This window comes from Rhinichthys klamathensis, unplaced genomic scaffold (assembly GCF_029890125.1).
Source record: "Rhinichthys klamathensis goyatoka isolate OS25496 unplaced genomic scaffold, OSU_Roscu_1.1 h1tg000035l_1, whole genome shotgun sequence".
Classification (NCBI taxonomy): Eukaryota; Metazoa; Chordata; class Actinopteri; order Cypriniformes; family Leuciscidae; genus Rhinichthys; species Rhinichthys klamathensis.
The window spans coordinates 7,395,339-7,409,976 of NW_026606583.1; the positions used below are offsets into that span (position 1 = coordinate 7,395,339).

Genomic DNA, 14,638 nt, shown 5'->3' on the forward strand with positions numbered 1-14,638 from the left:
TTTGAAAACGGCTGTCAACACCGGAAGTTTCATTGGTACGAATGCTGCTGAATTTGCTGAGATGAGAAGTGTATTATTTTGAATGTGTGATCATCCTTAACGTGTTTCATGCAGTTGCAAACATGAGCTGAATCATTTTATGAGCAATTCGGTGGAAAACCTTTACGGAGCCAGATTTGGTGGTACGTATCTTTTTAATCTTTTTCGTTTACCTGCCGGTGCATTATGAGCATCTTCACGTGATGTTCACATGTGAAGAATGTATATAACGTTACAGCCGCTGTCCACTGCAGTGACCGTAGAAACACACCAGCCCTCATATACTTCTTTACTAGTCTGTTCGTCCATTATATTGACCTGGGTTGTCTTTGTTCTGCTGTTGTAATGGAAAGTGTATCCTCTGGTCAGAAGTGAAAGTGTACACCTGAGGTCATATATCCGGTCTCAGTGTTACAGTGTGTCAATCATAACCATGGCAGTGGAACCAGGTCAAGTGTGGGACAGATGGCAAACGTGCACTCTTATGCCCACAGTACTGAGCTTAGCTTGTGTCTGTTCAGTGTCTATGCTGGTTACTTTAGTCCTGAGTTTCTTAAAATGTCCTGAAATAATCCACAAAGTGCAAGAGTAACGTTAAGTAAACGTGCTAACAGGATATGTGAGCGTACTCTGCTGTAAGAAGTGACAGAGGGTGCAAAGCTCCTTACTTTTGGAGGAAAAGGGGCTTCCCATGCAAACACATTCTGTCCAGATGCACATATTTGTATTTTTTTTAGCTTGCAAACTCTTAAAAAGGAAATCTGATGCATTTTGTAAGGGACTGAGAGCCTCGTCAATCTTTTTGAAATTAAAGTGAATGGTGACTGAGACTCTAAATAACATCTGGGTTTCTCAGAATACAGGAAGTCAAATGAGTTTGGAGGATGTCAGAGAGTAAATGATGAATATGTAATGTTTAAATGCTATTTTCTGCAAGCAAATATAAATTGTGCCTATTTACGAGTTTCCCCACAGAACAAATTTGGGTTACACTAACCAAACCCTAATCCTACACTTAACATTTTACAGTGTCCTTGTTACTCATGTTACATGTAGTTTGTATAGTATAAGTTACTATAAATTATGCATAATTACATGCAACTAACCTTAACCCAAACCTAATCCTACCCCTATAGTAAGTACATGTAGTTAAATTACTATCACTCAGTACTTATGTGTATAATTACACTTTAACAATGAAACCTTGAAATAAAGGGTTACACTTTATTTGGTAATACTTTATTTTATAATGTCCTTGTTACAGTGTAATTTAAACTAGGTACTGAGTGATAGTAATTGACTACATGTACTTACTATAGGGTTAGGATTAGGTTTAAGGTTAGTTGCATGTAATTATGCATAATTTATATACTAACTACTATACAAACTACATGTAACATGAGTAACAAGGACACTGTAAAATAAAGTTGAACCCTTTTTTAAGGTGTCCTTGTTTCAGTGTAATTAAATAAGTACTCAGTAATATTAATTAATAACATGGTTTGGTTTATAGGGTTAGTTGTTGCTTATGCATAATTTACTGTTATTAGTATAGATGTGTAGCAGGGACACTAAAATAAAGTGTTCCCCAAAATAGTTTATTTTAGTTTTATTTATTTGTTATTATTATCAGTATGCACCTCGGACATTAGTTGATAACCCTTTTAATTTTTATATTTAATATCTTTGGTCTCTGCATATACTTCCATTTGTGTTATTTTATATCTAAGATGACCCTTTTTTTCCATTAAAAACATTAAAATCTGTGTTCTGACCTGAGAGTTTACATTCGAGGATTGTGTTTCATTAAAAGCTTTTTAACTTGGTAACAAGCTACTTTATTCAATTCAATTCAACTCAAGTACTTTATTGTCATTGTGAGGCACAATGAAATGACTCTTGTGACAACCCCAAAGGTGCATTTAAAAATATCCATTTAAAATAAAACAGCACAAGTTAGTTAACAATACATGTAGATACAAATAAATAAATAAATTCAAGATGAAATATAATAACAATATAATAAATAAATGCAATATAAAAGCTAGGAAACTGAATCATAATACAAAATATTTCAAAATTGCTCAGAATATCGTCAAAATGCCATATCCATTGTTAATGCAAGGGAACCAACACATTATTATTATTATTGCACGAGTGTATATTAGCAGCATGAATTATTATTGCACTCGAACAGTGAGTCACACATTGCCAACAACCTTATTATACATGGCCAAACAGGAAGATATCAGAGTTGAACATGGTTATTGCTGTCGGAAAAAAAAAACATTTTTTTAGTCTGTTTGTGGGTAAACGGATTTACCAAAAGCGCCTGCCGGATGGGAGGAGGTGAAACAAGTTATGACAAGGGTGAGTGCTGTCCTTGAGGATGTTATTGGCCCTTCTTATGAAGGGGTTGTTTAACTGATGGCAGATCAATGCCACTATGTCCTGTGCTGTTTTTATAACCTGCTAGGTCATACAGTTAGTCAAGATGCTCTCTATAGTACATCTATAGAAGCTGACCAACAGCTTCTGGGGAAGGTTAGCTCTCCTTAGCCTTCTCAGAAAGTAGGATACTTTAATTTTGCAGACCTGATACCTCTCTTGAGATTAGCTCTTGCAACTGTGCAAGCGGAGATATCTCGTGATTTAAAGGCTTTTAATTGGTTCATTTAACCAGGTAAGCACATTGAGAACACTTTCTCATTTACAATGGCGACCTGGTCAAGATAAAAAGCGCCGAGGTACAAGAAACATAAGTTACACGTGTAATTTACAAGACAAAGAGTACACAGTAAACATAGAAAATGAATATGTAATATGCAGATCCGCAGATCAGACTTTTACAATTTTGTACAACTAATGCAAAAGAGTAAATCGGGTTAGCATGTACAATGGTCAGGCAATAAATTTGCTAACAATAATTTAAATTGCCCTTGCCCTGAGCAGCTGTTTGACTTCATTGTCCATTACTGTTTCTCGTTTGATACACTCCACACCACTGACACCATGTGACTTCAATATGACGTCATCATCACGTCACGGCATGTAATTGTCTTCACCACAAGCTCACCTTCCACCTGCGACATTTGGAAAAACGAAGTGCTCCCGGGTGTCCAGATGCCTCGTCTCATTTGAGAGGAACCCCATGGGACTGGGATAAAAATACTGCCTCAATCTTGTAACTAATACTCACTTTCATCATCAGCCCCTGGCCGTATCAGATGGACACTTATTGTCCTCCTGAGGAAGTGCGTCCAGTGCTGGGTTACATCGGTCTTGTGACTTGAAACTTTTCTTAAGTTGGTTGTTGTTGTTACATAAGGTGAACTGCCAAGGACTTGATTAAATATTTAGTGTGTTTTTTCTGCCTCGGACATTAGTTGATAATCCTGCGCAATAGTTATACACCCCTTGACCAGGTATTTTGATCTCACTACGTTTTATGTAATCAAACTAATGCTTTTCTGTGTGCGTGTCTATGGTTGCAGTTCTGGAGTAGATCTCTTGGAAATGCCACAGTTTCTCTCTTGGTACAGACAAGCTAAGGACCATTTTTATTGAGTCCTATTTTTGAATGCATTTATTTGCTTAGAAAATCAGAAACAATAAGAGTTGGGTAAGGATTTTAATTACGCTCTGTGTGCCTAAAAGATTTTGTCTTTTTTTTGCACAATTTATTTATTATTTATTTGCTTATTTAATAATTACTTATTTAATATCTTGGATATTTGAATATGTTCTATGTGTGTGTGTGTGTGTGTTTATTTGATTTAAATTTGTTTATTTAATTAGTTATTTACTTGCTTTTTTATTTATTTTATTTATTCATTTATTTTTCCAGAATATCTTGGAATGTTATATATATATATATATATATATATATATATATGTGTGTGTGTGTGTGTGTGTGTGTGTTATTTTCTTATAATTTTAAAAATTAAATTAAATGAATGATGGACAATCTAATGTTTTTGTGTTTGTTTGTTTTTTACATTTTGAATTCATTTGTTACTTTAACTTTAGTTACTTGTATATTTTTCTCGAATATCTTCTATGTACAGTGTGTGTTTATTTGGTTTTCAAAATTATTTATTTATTTTACGTATTTTTCTGAAATATCTTTAGATTTTTTTTCTTTTGGATAGATACCTTATTCTCACATTTTTAATAAGAATAATAATAAAAAAGATAATGCCTAATTTTGCTAAGATAATTAATAGATTTATAATTGTTAATAATCATTTCTTTCTCAATTTACAAAGTCTTTGGTTCCATAGGCTGTATTATTGATTGATTTTGTGAGCTTAATGAAGAGTGTATTGCTGTTTTCAGGTGTGGAGGTCAGGGTGCTTGTAACCTGTGTTTGTGTGTGTGCTACGCCGAAGAGAAACACTGAGCCTCTGTCGTGTGTGTGTGTGTGTGTGTGTTGTAGGAGGGATGCGTAGCTGGAGGTGGTCCCTCTCCAGAGTCATGCGTCTCTTCCTGCGCTGGTTCCGGCTCTGCCTTCGACGAGGACGCAGAAAGCGGACGAACAGAGTACGAGACCTGTGGAACTATGGGACGGTGCTAATGAAGTCCCTGTACTACAACGTCCAGACCAATTCAGACACGGTGCTCGACTGTGTCTTTGAGCCCATCTACTGGCTGGTGGACAATATGACCCGCTGGTTTGGAGTGGTAGGCAGAACAAAATCTATTTTCTTAATTCATTTACTTCATAGTTTCAGGGCTGAGTATATTGCGTCCATCATAAAGGCTATAGTGCACAGTTCAAGCTCAGAGCTGCACGATTAATCGTCTTAAAAGTCTATTAAACCTTTGACAAGTACTGTAGGGACGCAGATGGTTTCATTAGTCTGTTTCTGACGCGTGCCTTTGTCTTGAATAAAATAAATATTGTCCATACTTTCAGAATAAATTTCGGATAAGCCAAATCCATTTATTGTCCATTTAGCATTGCAAACAACAAATAAAACCAAAATATCTGATTCAAAACATACTGTTATGAGCACAGTCTTGCATAATCCAGCTCTCAACACGGCACGGTCAAAAAGTTTGTTGACCTTCCATCAGCGCACCTGTAACTCATTATCACCTTACTTAAATATACTCAAATACTCATACACCCTCTAGTGTCACACAACAAATACAATTCAAAATAATGGCTCTAACAAGTACGATCACACCTATTCAGATCTGCGCTGAGCCTGAGAGAGCAGCTGTCGTGTATAGGTATGAACCCGCTTCACAAACTGTCTTTTCAACCACACTGTATCATTATTTCTGTCTTACAAATATTCATATTATCACAGAAGTACTGGAATAAAAGTTTGTAGTTCGGATATAAACACTGATGACTACGGTAGCGATCAAACTTACGGTAACTTACTTGACACTTCAAATAAAGATTGAATCAATTACTCTGTTACACCAGTAGGTGGCGACAAGTGACTCAAAGTCCCTGTATTTGTCACTGACTGCGTCCGAAAACTTAAAGGGGTCATATAATGCCATTTTTGTACAAGCTAGTATGATTCTTTAGGGTCTAAATTAAAAGTTTGTAATATACTTTAATTAAAAATTCTCATTAGTATTGTAAGAAAACACTTATTTTACCTGGTCAAAAACAGCTCTGTTTTCAGCACGCCGTTTCAGTGCATATGACTTTAAATGATCATGAGCTTTGCTCACCCCGCCCCTCTGTTCTGTGCGTACACCATTTGTAACACAATAACCATAACGCGTTGTTCAGTATAAACGTGGGATTATGAATTATATTGAGAACGTCATACATAGAAAACATGCTGTAATGTACCCTGAGTGTAAACCTTAGACGCATTCATCGTGAAGCGTGCAGCTAGCGATTTGCAAAGATTAATATATTAATATAAAGTTTAATAAAACGTTACACTCACTTCCGTTCTTCTGGAGATTCAGCAGGAACACGAATATCTGGTACCGATCCTTTTTTCATGAGCAGCTTCTTAGCAAAACCAGCTTTATACTGATCCTCCTCGTTTATAAAGCAGTCTGGTGAGAAATGATTCGCGCAAACATGAACGCATTGACGTTGCTCGTGGGGAATATTCCCTTCGAAAACAAACTCAGCCACTGCGTCTTCAGCGGTTCGGATTTAGGAACATTAAAATGACTGTTCGTTATTACACCCAAGAACAGAACACCACAATCGCTTAGACGCCATTCTGCTCATAGACAGTGCTCCAGCATATCAACAATGACCGCGCCGGTCCGCGCCGCGCAGACTATGATTGACAGCTGGCTCACGAGCGAGGGCGGGTCTGTGTTGAAACCCGGCTGTCAATCAACAATCGTGGGAGGGGCGTGCGAGCTTGTGACGTCACAAAAACGAACGGCTCAATTTGAGGCAGGGGAAAACATATAAGGAGATTAAAACAAAACCACTGGATGGATTTTTATCATTTTATGATGGTTGTGTACAGGCACTGCCAACACACATTTCAGTACAATCAACTTGCAAAAGTGCATGTACCATTATATGACCCCTTGAAATGCTGCCTTCAGAGGTTGCAATCTAATGTATGAAGGCATCAAGGCACGAATCCAATGTTAGACACTTCTTTATCTGATTGATTTTTGAAGGCAGCATAGATGTATCCTTCGCTGCCTTTGATATCCCGCATTCCTGTGCTTTTCATTCTGTGACAGTTGAGCTAGAAACAAAATAAAGATGCTGTCTGAAAGTTGCGGTTGGTGGTCAGTTTGTGTAAATTAAAGTTTTCCACTACTGGTGTCATTTCTAGAGAGAAATTACTATTGTAGTAATTAAAAATTCTTTTAGTTTTCTCCAAATCTTGCTTTATTTTGCTGAAGTCAGTTTCGTGACGTACCTTCATGTGCAAGCGTCGCCTGCAGAGTCATTGCCTGATAAGGCAGGGAAGGAGCAAGTCAGCCGCCTAAGCTTTCAGACTCAGTCACTGAATCATTCATTCACTAGTTTAGTTCAAAACCGCTAATTCATCCTGTAATGAAACAAGGGAGGTCTCTATAAGCGAGTCATTGAATCATTCTTTCAAACCGATTTAAAAAAATATATATTCAAATGACTTAGCTTTTAAATAGCATGCAGCAATTAAAGTCCCCCTGTGGTGAAAATCAAGCTTTTAATGTTGTTTAGATGTCTATATGGTGTTTTTAATACGCTTTAAGACAAACCATGTGTACAGTAAATTCATAAGTCGACAGCATTGCTGAGTATTTCCTCCTTAAAACTGCAGTGAACCAAAGACAGTCTCAAAAACACGGTTTGAAATCGCTGGTGTTTCTGACGTCACAAACGACCTTGTAACCAATCAGATCAACGTGTGATCGTCAACCAGTGGATCTCTGAGCTGAGTGAGTGAGTGAGTGGAGGTGGGGCTCATTTGCATATTCATAGAACCACGTATACTAAATGAGGCAGAACCGCGTATACTAAATCAAGGAAAAAAACATTTAAATATGTCATTTTGGGGATCAAAGATTAGTTTTAAGTGATACAATGATTGACTACAGGCCAGGGGGACTTAACATTTTGTATTTAACACCTCTAGTAAATTACTCATTATTTTTGTTTTATTTAGCTGTCCATTTAAAATCGTAATCTATATAAAAAAAAAAAAAAAATACAAATAAATCATGATTCTCAGTTTATCCAGAATCGTGCAGCTCTTGTGGGAACTTGTTAATGCATGTTTAAACTTTAACAGCTCACATGATTGACCATTTCTAATCCCTCATCTCTGTTTCCCCCGTGAAGGTGTTTGTGTCTCTGGTGATCACCTTGACCAGCTCCATCGTGATTATCGTCTATCTGTGTGTTCTGCCCATCATCTTCAGCACGTACCCGCTTCACTGGATCCTCTGGCACCTCTGTTACGGCCACTGGAACCTCCTCATGCTGGTCTACCACTACTATAAAGCCACCACCACGTGTCCGGGTTTCCCACCACAGGTGCCTGCAGATTTTTTACCCTTTTTTTCATATTCCAATTTCACATTTTAAGTAAGCAATCCACCTTATTCCTGGCGCGAATTATGGGTGTAACTTCCGGTAAGCTGTAAACAATCAGTGAAAGGCTCGCTCTATGAACGCAATACATTAAAAAAGTGTCACAATGAGATGACATTAATCGACTCACCCTTCAACCATCGAACATTAAAATGATATTTAAAAGTTTAAAAGAATCAAGGTACTTTCAACAGACCAAAAATACCCCCAAAAGCGCGAGTCTTTGGTTAAATATCACTGTAGTAGGCAAATATATATCTGTATTGTATTACAAGCCTTAATCAAAAATGTTCATTAACTTCAGCATTACGTGACACTATATCAAAGTGATGTCCGTCATTTTGACAGATTATAAATTGCATTTACCTGTGAAAACAAACCTGGAAAGAGACGTGAGGATTTGAGGAGAATCTTCGTGCATTCCAGTGAATTATTAATGGAATATCGAAAATTAAATTCGGGAGAACAGACCACAAATGTGCCGTATATGTTGTCCTTTTTCATACTTTTACAACGGATTGCAAAGGAAAAAATAAAAATCATCATGAGGAAAAGAAAGCAGCGACTGAAAAGAGCTCTTGCCGTAGATATTCTTCTTATAACATGTCACGTTAAAATACCAAGTATAACGTTATTCTCATGATGTCTGAAAATAAATCATGAAGGAAAATTCAAACTGACGGATCAGCTTTATTTGTAGGGCAACCTTATGATTTGAAATGATTCGTTTTAGCCTTTTTGAATGAAAGTTCCCCAAACCGGAAGTGCCGCCCATAATTCAAAACGCAGTAAGCTCGTCAGGAATAAGGTGGATCGAGTACAACAATCGGCTTCTGGAAGTAAAAGTAGTTCTGATTTTTAACAACAGAGCTATGAGGTTATTAACCGATGATATTTGCTTTCAGTCTGGATTATATCAACTTATGTTTTAAAATAATCATGTTTAAGTGAAATTCCTCGGTGAAAAACTACATTACTCATGATTCTGCAAGAAATTACACCAATCAGAAAATTAGAAACAACAAAATTACGCCAAAATATCTTTTTTTGTGCTGGTTCAGTCCCGTGAAATTTTTCAGCCCTAGTTTTCATTCATTGTGTACTTTTTATTTTCAATATTTAACATTTCATTAAGTGTTTGTTGCATGCTTGTGTCTTTTTTTTTTTTTAGGAAAAGAGTGATATACCAACTGTTACTATCTGTAAAAAATGTATAGTTCCCAAACCAGCTAGAACTCATCACTGCAGTATCTGCAACCGGTAAGACCAGTGAGCGTTTAAACTCAAGGCAATACAAGTGAATCTGATGTCCTTTTACATATGTTACTTGTGTTAATTACTGAAGTAATGCCAGTAAATTATGCATAATTACATCCAACTAACCCTAAACCAAACTATATTCCTTCTAACCCTATAGAAAGCACATGTCTTAAATGTGTAATTCCAAGAATTACAGAATTAATGGAATAAAACATTTAATTTAAAGATTAATCAGTTATCAAAATGATCAATTGCTGCAGTTTAATTTTTAAATAAAATAATGCGTTATATTTTGTTTTCTCCATCACAGATGTATTTTGAAAATGGACCACCACTGTCGTATCCTTGTGAAGCAGCCAGTAAATAATAATGACCATATGAGATGTGAAGAAAAGCAAATGTTCTTTCATTATTATGTGACCATGTCCTGCTGTGGTTTCCGTCTTAACTGACCACTCCTCCAGCCTGGTTGAATAACTGCGTGGGTCATTTCAACCACCGGTACTTCTTCAGTTTCTGCCTGTTCATGACCATGGGCTGCATCTACTGCAGCATCAGTGCCAAAGACATGTTCCTGGACGCTTATAACGCCATCGAGGTCAGTGACCCCTTCTTGACGTCCTTTTGGGGTTTTACTTTTACTCAGGCAAACTTACAAGATCCAAATGCCTTCAGAGAGTTTACTGGTTTTGAAAGAAGTCTCTTCTGCTCACCAAGGCTGCATTTATTTGATCAAAAATACAGTTAATATTGTGAAATATTATTAAAATGTAACTGTTTTCAATGTGAATGTTGAAATGTAATTTATTCCTGTGATCAAAGCTGAATTTTCAGCATCATTACTCCAGTCTTCAGTGTCACATGATCCTTCAGAAATCACTCTAATATGATGATTTGATGCTCAAGAAACATTTATGATTATTATCAGTGTTGAAAACAGTTGTGCTTCTGTTTTTGTGGAAACCGTGATATTATTTTATGAAAATAACAGCATTTATTTGAAAATATAATCTTTTGTAACCTATAAATGTCTTTTACTGTCACTTTTGATCAATTTAATGCATCCTTGCTGAATAAAAAGTATGAATTTATCTCAAAAATAAAACTTTAAATGATCATTTAGATTGTTTAATGGTGAGCTTGCATTTGTTTTGTTTTTAGTCAGGCAGGGATATGGACATTCACACACACAAGGGGAGGTGGTCCTGGGGGTGGGGCTAATCTAAAGGGGAGGTGGTCCTGGGGGTGGAGCTAATCCAACGGGGAGGTGTCCTGGGGGCGGGGCTAATCTAAAGGGGCGGCAGTCCGGGCTAATCTAAAGGGGATGTGGTCCTGGGGGCGGGGCTAATCTAAAGGAGAGGCGTCCTGGGGGCGGGGCTAATCTAAAGGAGAGTCGTCCTGGGGGCGGGGCTAATCTAAAGGGGAGGCGGTCCTGGGGGTGTGGCTAATCTAAAGGGGAGGCGTCCTGGGGGCTGGGCTAATCTAAAGGGGAGGTGTCATGGGGCGGGGCTAATCTAAAGGGGCGGTGTCATGGGGCGTGGCTAATCTAAAGGGGAAGCGTCCTAGGGGCGGGGCTAATCTAAAGGGTAGGTGTCATGGGGCGGGGCTAATCTAAAGGGGAAGTGTCCTAGGGGCGGGGCTAATCTAAAGGGGAGGCATTAAAAACATTTATGTTACAAAAGATTCTATTTCAAATAAATTCTGTTCCTTTGAACTTAAAAAGAAGCCTAAAAAAATTGATCATGGTTTCCACAAAAATATGAACTGTTTTCAACATTGATAATAATCATAAATGTTTCTTGAGCATCAAATCATCATATTAGAGTGATTTCTGAAGGATCATGTGACACTGAAGACTGGAGTAATGATGCTGAAAATGCAGCTTTGATCACAGGAATAAATTACATTTTAACATATACAGTTATTTTAAATGGTAATAATATTTCAAAATATTACTGTATTTTTTATTTTAAAAAATGCAGCCTTGGGGTGAGCAGAAGAGACTTCTTTCAAAAACATTTTTTAAAAATCATACCGACCCTAAACTTTTGATCAGTATTGTAGGTAAGTTATGAATATGACAGCATGATGAGTGTAACGATGGTTGTGTGTGTAGAGCTCCTATCAGACGCCTCCTCCTTCCTTCACCCGTGAGGAGAGAATGCTGCACAAGAGCCTGGTTTATCTGTGGGTGTTGACGAGGTGAGACCGCTTATTTCCACACATTCATCTTTCTTTAACTCCTGCCGTCTCTAGCGTGTTCTCTTCTGTCCGCCAGTTCAGTGTCGGTGGCTCTGGGAAGCCTCACGCTGTGGCACGCAGTGCTGATCACCAGAGCAGAGACCAGTGTGGAGAGACACATCAACCACAGAGAGAGAACACGACTCAAGCTGAGGGGCAAAGTGAGACACGACACCACACACACATTTACACCAGCTAAGACAAGAGTATACAGCCTAAAAACTCAAGCGTGTCATTCCTGCTAAACACAGGTTACAAATCGATCAATAATAATAATAATATTAGTAATAATATATCTGGAAAAATATATATTATAATAATAATATATCTGGAAATTGGTTATTTATTATTTGTGGCAATGTTGTTATTATTAATATTGTTGTTATTATTATTATTATTGTTAAACCTTTTGGGTTTTAATTTTTTTGGTTTTCATTTTTGCTTTGAGATTAAGTTACATAAAGCTAACAACACAAAATGCAAAATCTGATAATATTATTTGATAACAATATTAATGATAATAATAACATTGTTACTAATAATAATATATTTGGAAACAGTAATTTTACTATAAGTAACAATTTTATTGTTATTATTAATGTTGTTGTTAATATTATTATTAAACTTTTTGGGTTGTAATTTTTTTTGTTAATCATTTTTTGGGTTTTCATTTTTGCTTTTAGATATTAAATTATATAAAACTAACAGCACAAAATGCAGTTGCAAAAATCTATAATAATAATATTTTTATTATTTCTCTTTTTTGGGGGTTTTCAGAGATGAAGTTCTATAAGAATGTAGTATTGTAATTTTTGAAGATGAACTCGACTCTGTTCACAGATTTTCCGTAATCCATACCACCATGGAATACTGAACAATTGGAGAAGGTTTTTTGGTGTTGAGAAACGGAGGTGAGATGTTTACCATATTTCTTTTTTTAAATGACTTTCCCCAATTTAGGTACAGGCAAAACTCAACTGTACAACTATTTCACAGTGAATATTTAATAATCAGCTTTTTATTGTCTTTCAGTGACTGGCTAACGCGAGTTCTGTTGCCCTCCGCTCATCTTCCTCATGAGGACGGCCTGACGTGGGACTGTCCTGCATACAGGAACAACACTGTGGTCATATGACGCATCACATGATCAGATCCGTTCATAACTCAGACTCTGACTGAAGGGGCTCTGCATCACCCTTGACCTTTAGAAATCAAGAACCGCTGACCTTTAGGCTGTCTTTTCATTTTTAATGTGTTTATGCTTCAGTGTGAGATCCTTGTGCCGAGTTCAAAAGTAGTTCTTGGTGCCAAAGACTTAATGTGAATGGGTTTTGGTGACATCTGTGGAATATTTATATTTTTTTAACTTAAAAGATTCACCTCAAATGGCGATCATGACGACACACGGGAATCTTTGAGCTGTGTTGATGAAACTGTTTTTCACCATGTATTTGAATGTCTAAACATTTCCAAAGTGGTCCATGCATTTTGTTGAATTGAAGTTAGTCAAACATTTGCTTTAATTTCCAAATGTTTTCGAATTAACACACTTTTACATATGAAATCCGTGTGTAGTTTTACTGCACCTGTACAGACATGCGATGGGCTCCAGAAGTCTGAGACTACTGGGGAAAAGAAATCTTTTATTTTTTTCTAATTACATTTCTCATTATAAAATATATTTTCGGTATTACAATTAACATGAATTTCAGGATGTTTTGGTATTTGAACTGCTCCCGGTTTGCTTTGATGCACCTCTTGCAAGTAATAACATGGTCAAAATGTAAAAACCTTTTTTAATTGGTTACTTAAAATTGTTACTGACTCTTATATTTATAAGTATACTTTTTCATTTCATAAATTTGTTTGAAAATTTTCTAATCCTAAAACGAAAAGGTTTCGGTAACACTTTACAACAAGGTCTCATTTATTAGTTAATCCACAAGTCGACATGCACTACTATCGAGAAATATATATTTTTAAAGTATTTATTAATCTTTGTTATCGTTAAACCATGAACAATTTTTTTAAATGTTAGTTTAAAGTGCATTAACGTTAACAGAAACAACTTTTGATTTTAAAAATGTTTATGTAGAAGTTAATTTTTGTAGAAGTATTGTCCATTGTTGACTAATGTAGTTAACACATGTAAATTAAATCTCAAGTATTTTCAGTTTCCCATGTTTTATTTTCATTTGAATATTTTCAGTATGTTCTCAGACTTCTGGATGAAATGTGAAATAAATGCAAGCAAGCTGAAAACATTTTGGTGTTATTGATGATTGTGTGATATTCAGTGTTTGTTTAACTACCTGAAATACGCAGGTCAGGATCATGTGAAGGCCAGTCCAGCACGTACTGTACAAAATGAACTGGTGTGATATAAAACATCAGGTCCAACTGGGAAATTACGACAGAGCACATTACCACAATCTGTACCTTTAGTTTTAAAAACACATTACGTTTGACTTCTTCCTTTGAAACGGCCCATTAATAACTAATTCACTGCTAAAGCTTCACAATCTACACATTTACAAAAAGTTTTATTGACAGGTTATTTGACATTTAAATATTGTTTATATTCTTGGCATCGGTTTTGTCAGTCTTGAGAAAATGAACAACAACCCAGCGTGTGGCTAATGAAACATCAGTTTAAAAATACTGACATCAGGACAGTCGTATCAACAGCACATTCAAAGATCCTGCATCTAACATTCCTATAATATGGACACGACGTGATTGAAGAAATGATAATAGCACACGATGCGCTGTGGCTTGTGTGTGTGTGTGATTTACTCTTGCCATCTTGATTCAGCGTCCGCTGTTGAAGGTCCAGCTGAAAAGAGCATCATTGGGGTTCGTGTTCAAGCACTTCTCGGCTGCCGACAGTTTGTTCAGCCATTGTTGTGGCCAGGTATGACAACCTCATGCCACATCATAAAAAAGGGGATAAGGAAGTAAAATCAAAGGCTGTGAGCGGTGATCTGAGGCGCATTCATCTGCTTATTTTCCCCCGGGGCTTCCTAACAAAAACCTATGGATGAGGAAAGCAATATTAGATGC

At 36.6% G+C, this 14,638-nt stretch overlaps 2 protein-coding genes across 4 annotated transcripts in view; one reads left to right on the forward strand and one right to left on the reverse strand.

Moving 5' to 3' along the window:
- Positions 1 to 56: 56 nt before the first annotated feature.
- zdhhc16b (zinc finger DHHC-type palmitoyltransferase 16b) lies at positions 57 to 13,204 on the forward strand. Of its 2 annotated transcripts, none has more exons than XM_056246079.1 (10): positions 57 to 182; positions 4,478 to 4,722; positions 7,823 to 8,017; positions 9,246 to 9,334; positions 9,645 to 9,673; positions 9,799 to 9,932; positions 11,451 to 11,536; positions 11,613 to 11,736; positions 12,416 to 12,486; positions 12,608 to 13,204. In XM_056246079.1, exons 1-10 carry the CDS (start codon positions 140 to 142, stop codon positions 12,708 to 12,710), a joined length of 1,119 nt encoding a protein of 372 aa, XP_056102054.1. In that variant the 5' UTR covers positions 57 to 139; the 3' UTR covers positions 12,711 to 13,204. The 2 variants fall into 2 exon arrangements, with proteins under 2 accessions (XP_056102054.1, XP_056102055.1); XM_056246080.1 differs by lacking the exon at positions 57 to 182 and adding an exon at positions 3,312 to 3,661.
- An 895-nt stretch (positions 13,205 to 14,099) lies between these two features.
- The window catches only part of mms19 (MMS19 homolog, cytosolic iron-sulfur assembly component), a 28,853-nt gene continuing 28,314 nt past the window's right edge, over positions 14,100 to 14,638 (reverse strand). For both annotated transcript variants that reach the window (XM_056246082.1, XM_056246081.1), the window contains one exon: positions 14,100 to 14,609. In XM_056246082.1, coding sequence (XP_056102057.1) covers positions 14,579 to 14,609 — 31 coding nt within the window. In that variant the 3' untranslated portion in view covers positions 14,100 to 14,578. The remainder of the gene's footprint in view (positions 14,610 to 14,638) is intronic.

Bases quoted from the DNA above. Each gene is read 5' to 3' on its own strand.
- zdhhc16b (XM_056246079.1), top strand. From the start codon at position 140: ATGAGCAATTCGGTGGAAAACCTTTACGGAGCCAGATTTGGTG. The intron at 9,335-9,644 runs GTAAGACCAGTG...TCTCCATCACAG, and splicing joins CACTGCAGTATCTGCAACCG to ATGTATTTTGAAAATGGACC. The intron at 11,537-11,612 runs GTGAGACCGCTT...TCTGTCCGCCAG, and splicing joins TATCTGTGGGTGTTGACGAG to TTCAGTGTCGGTGGCTCTGG.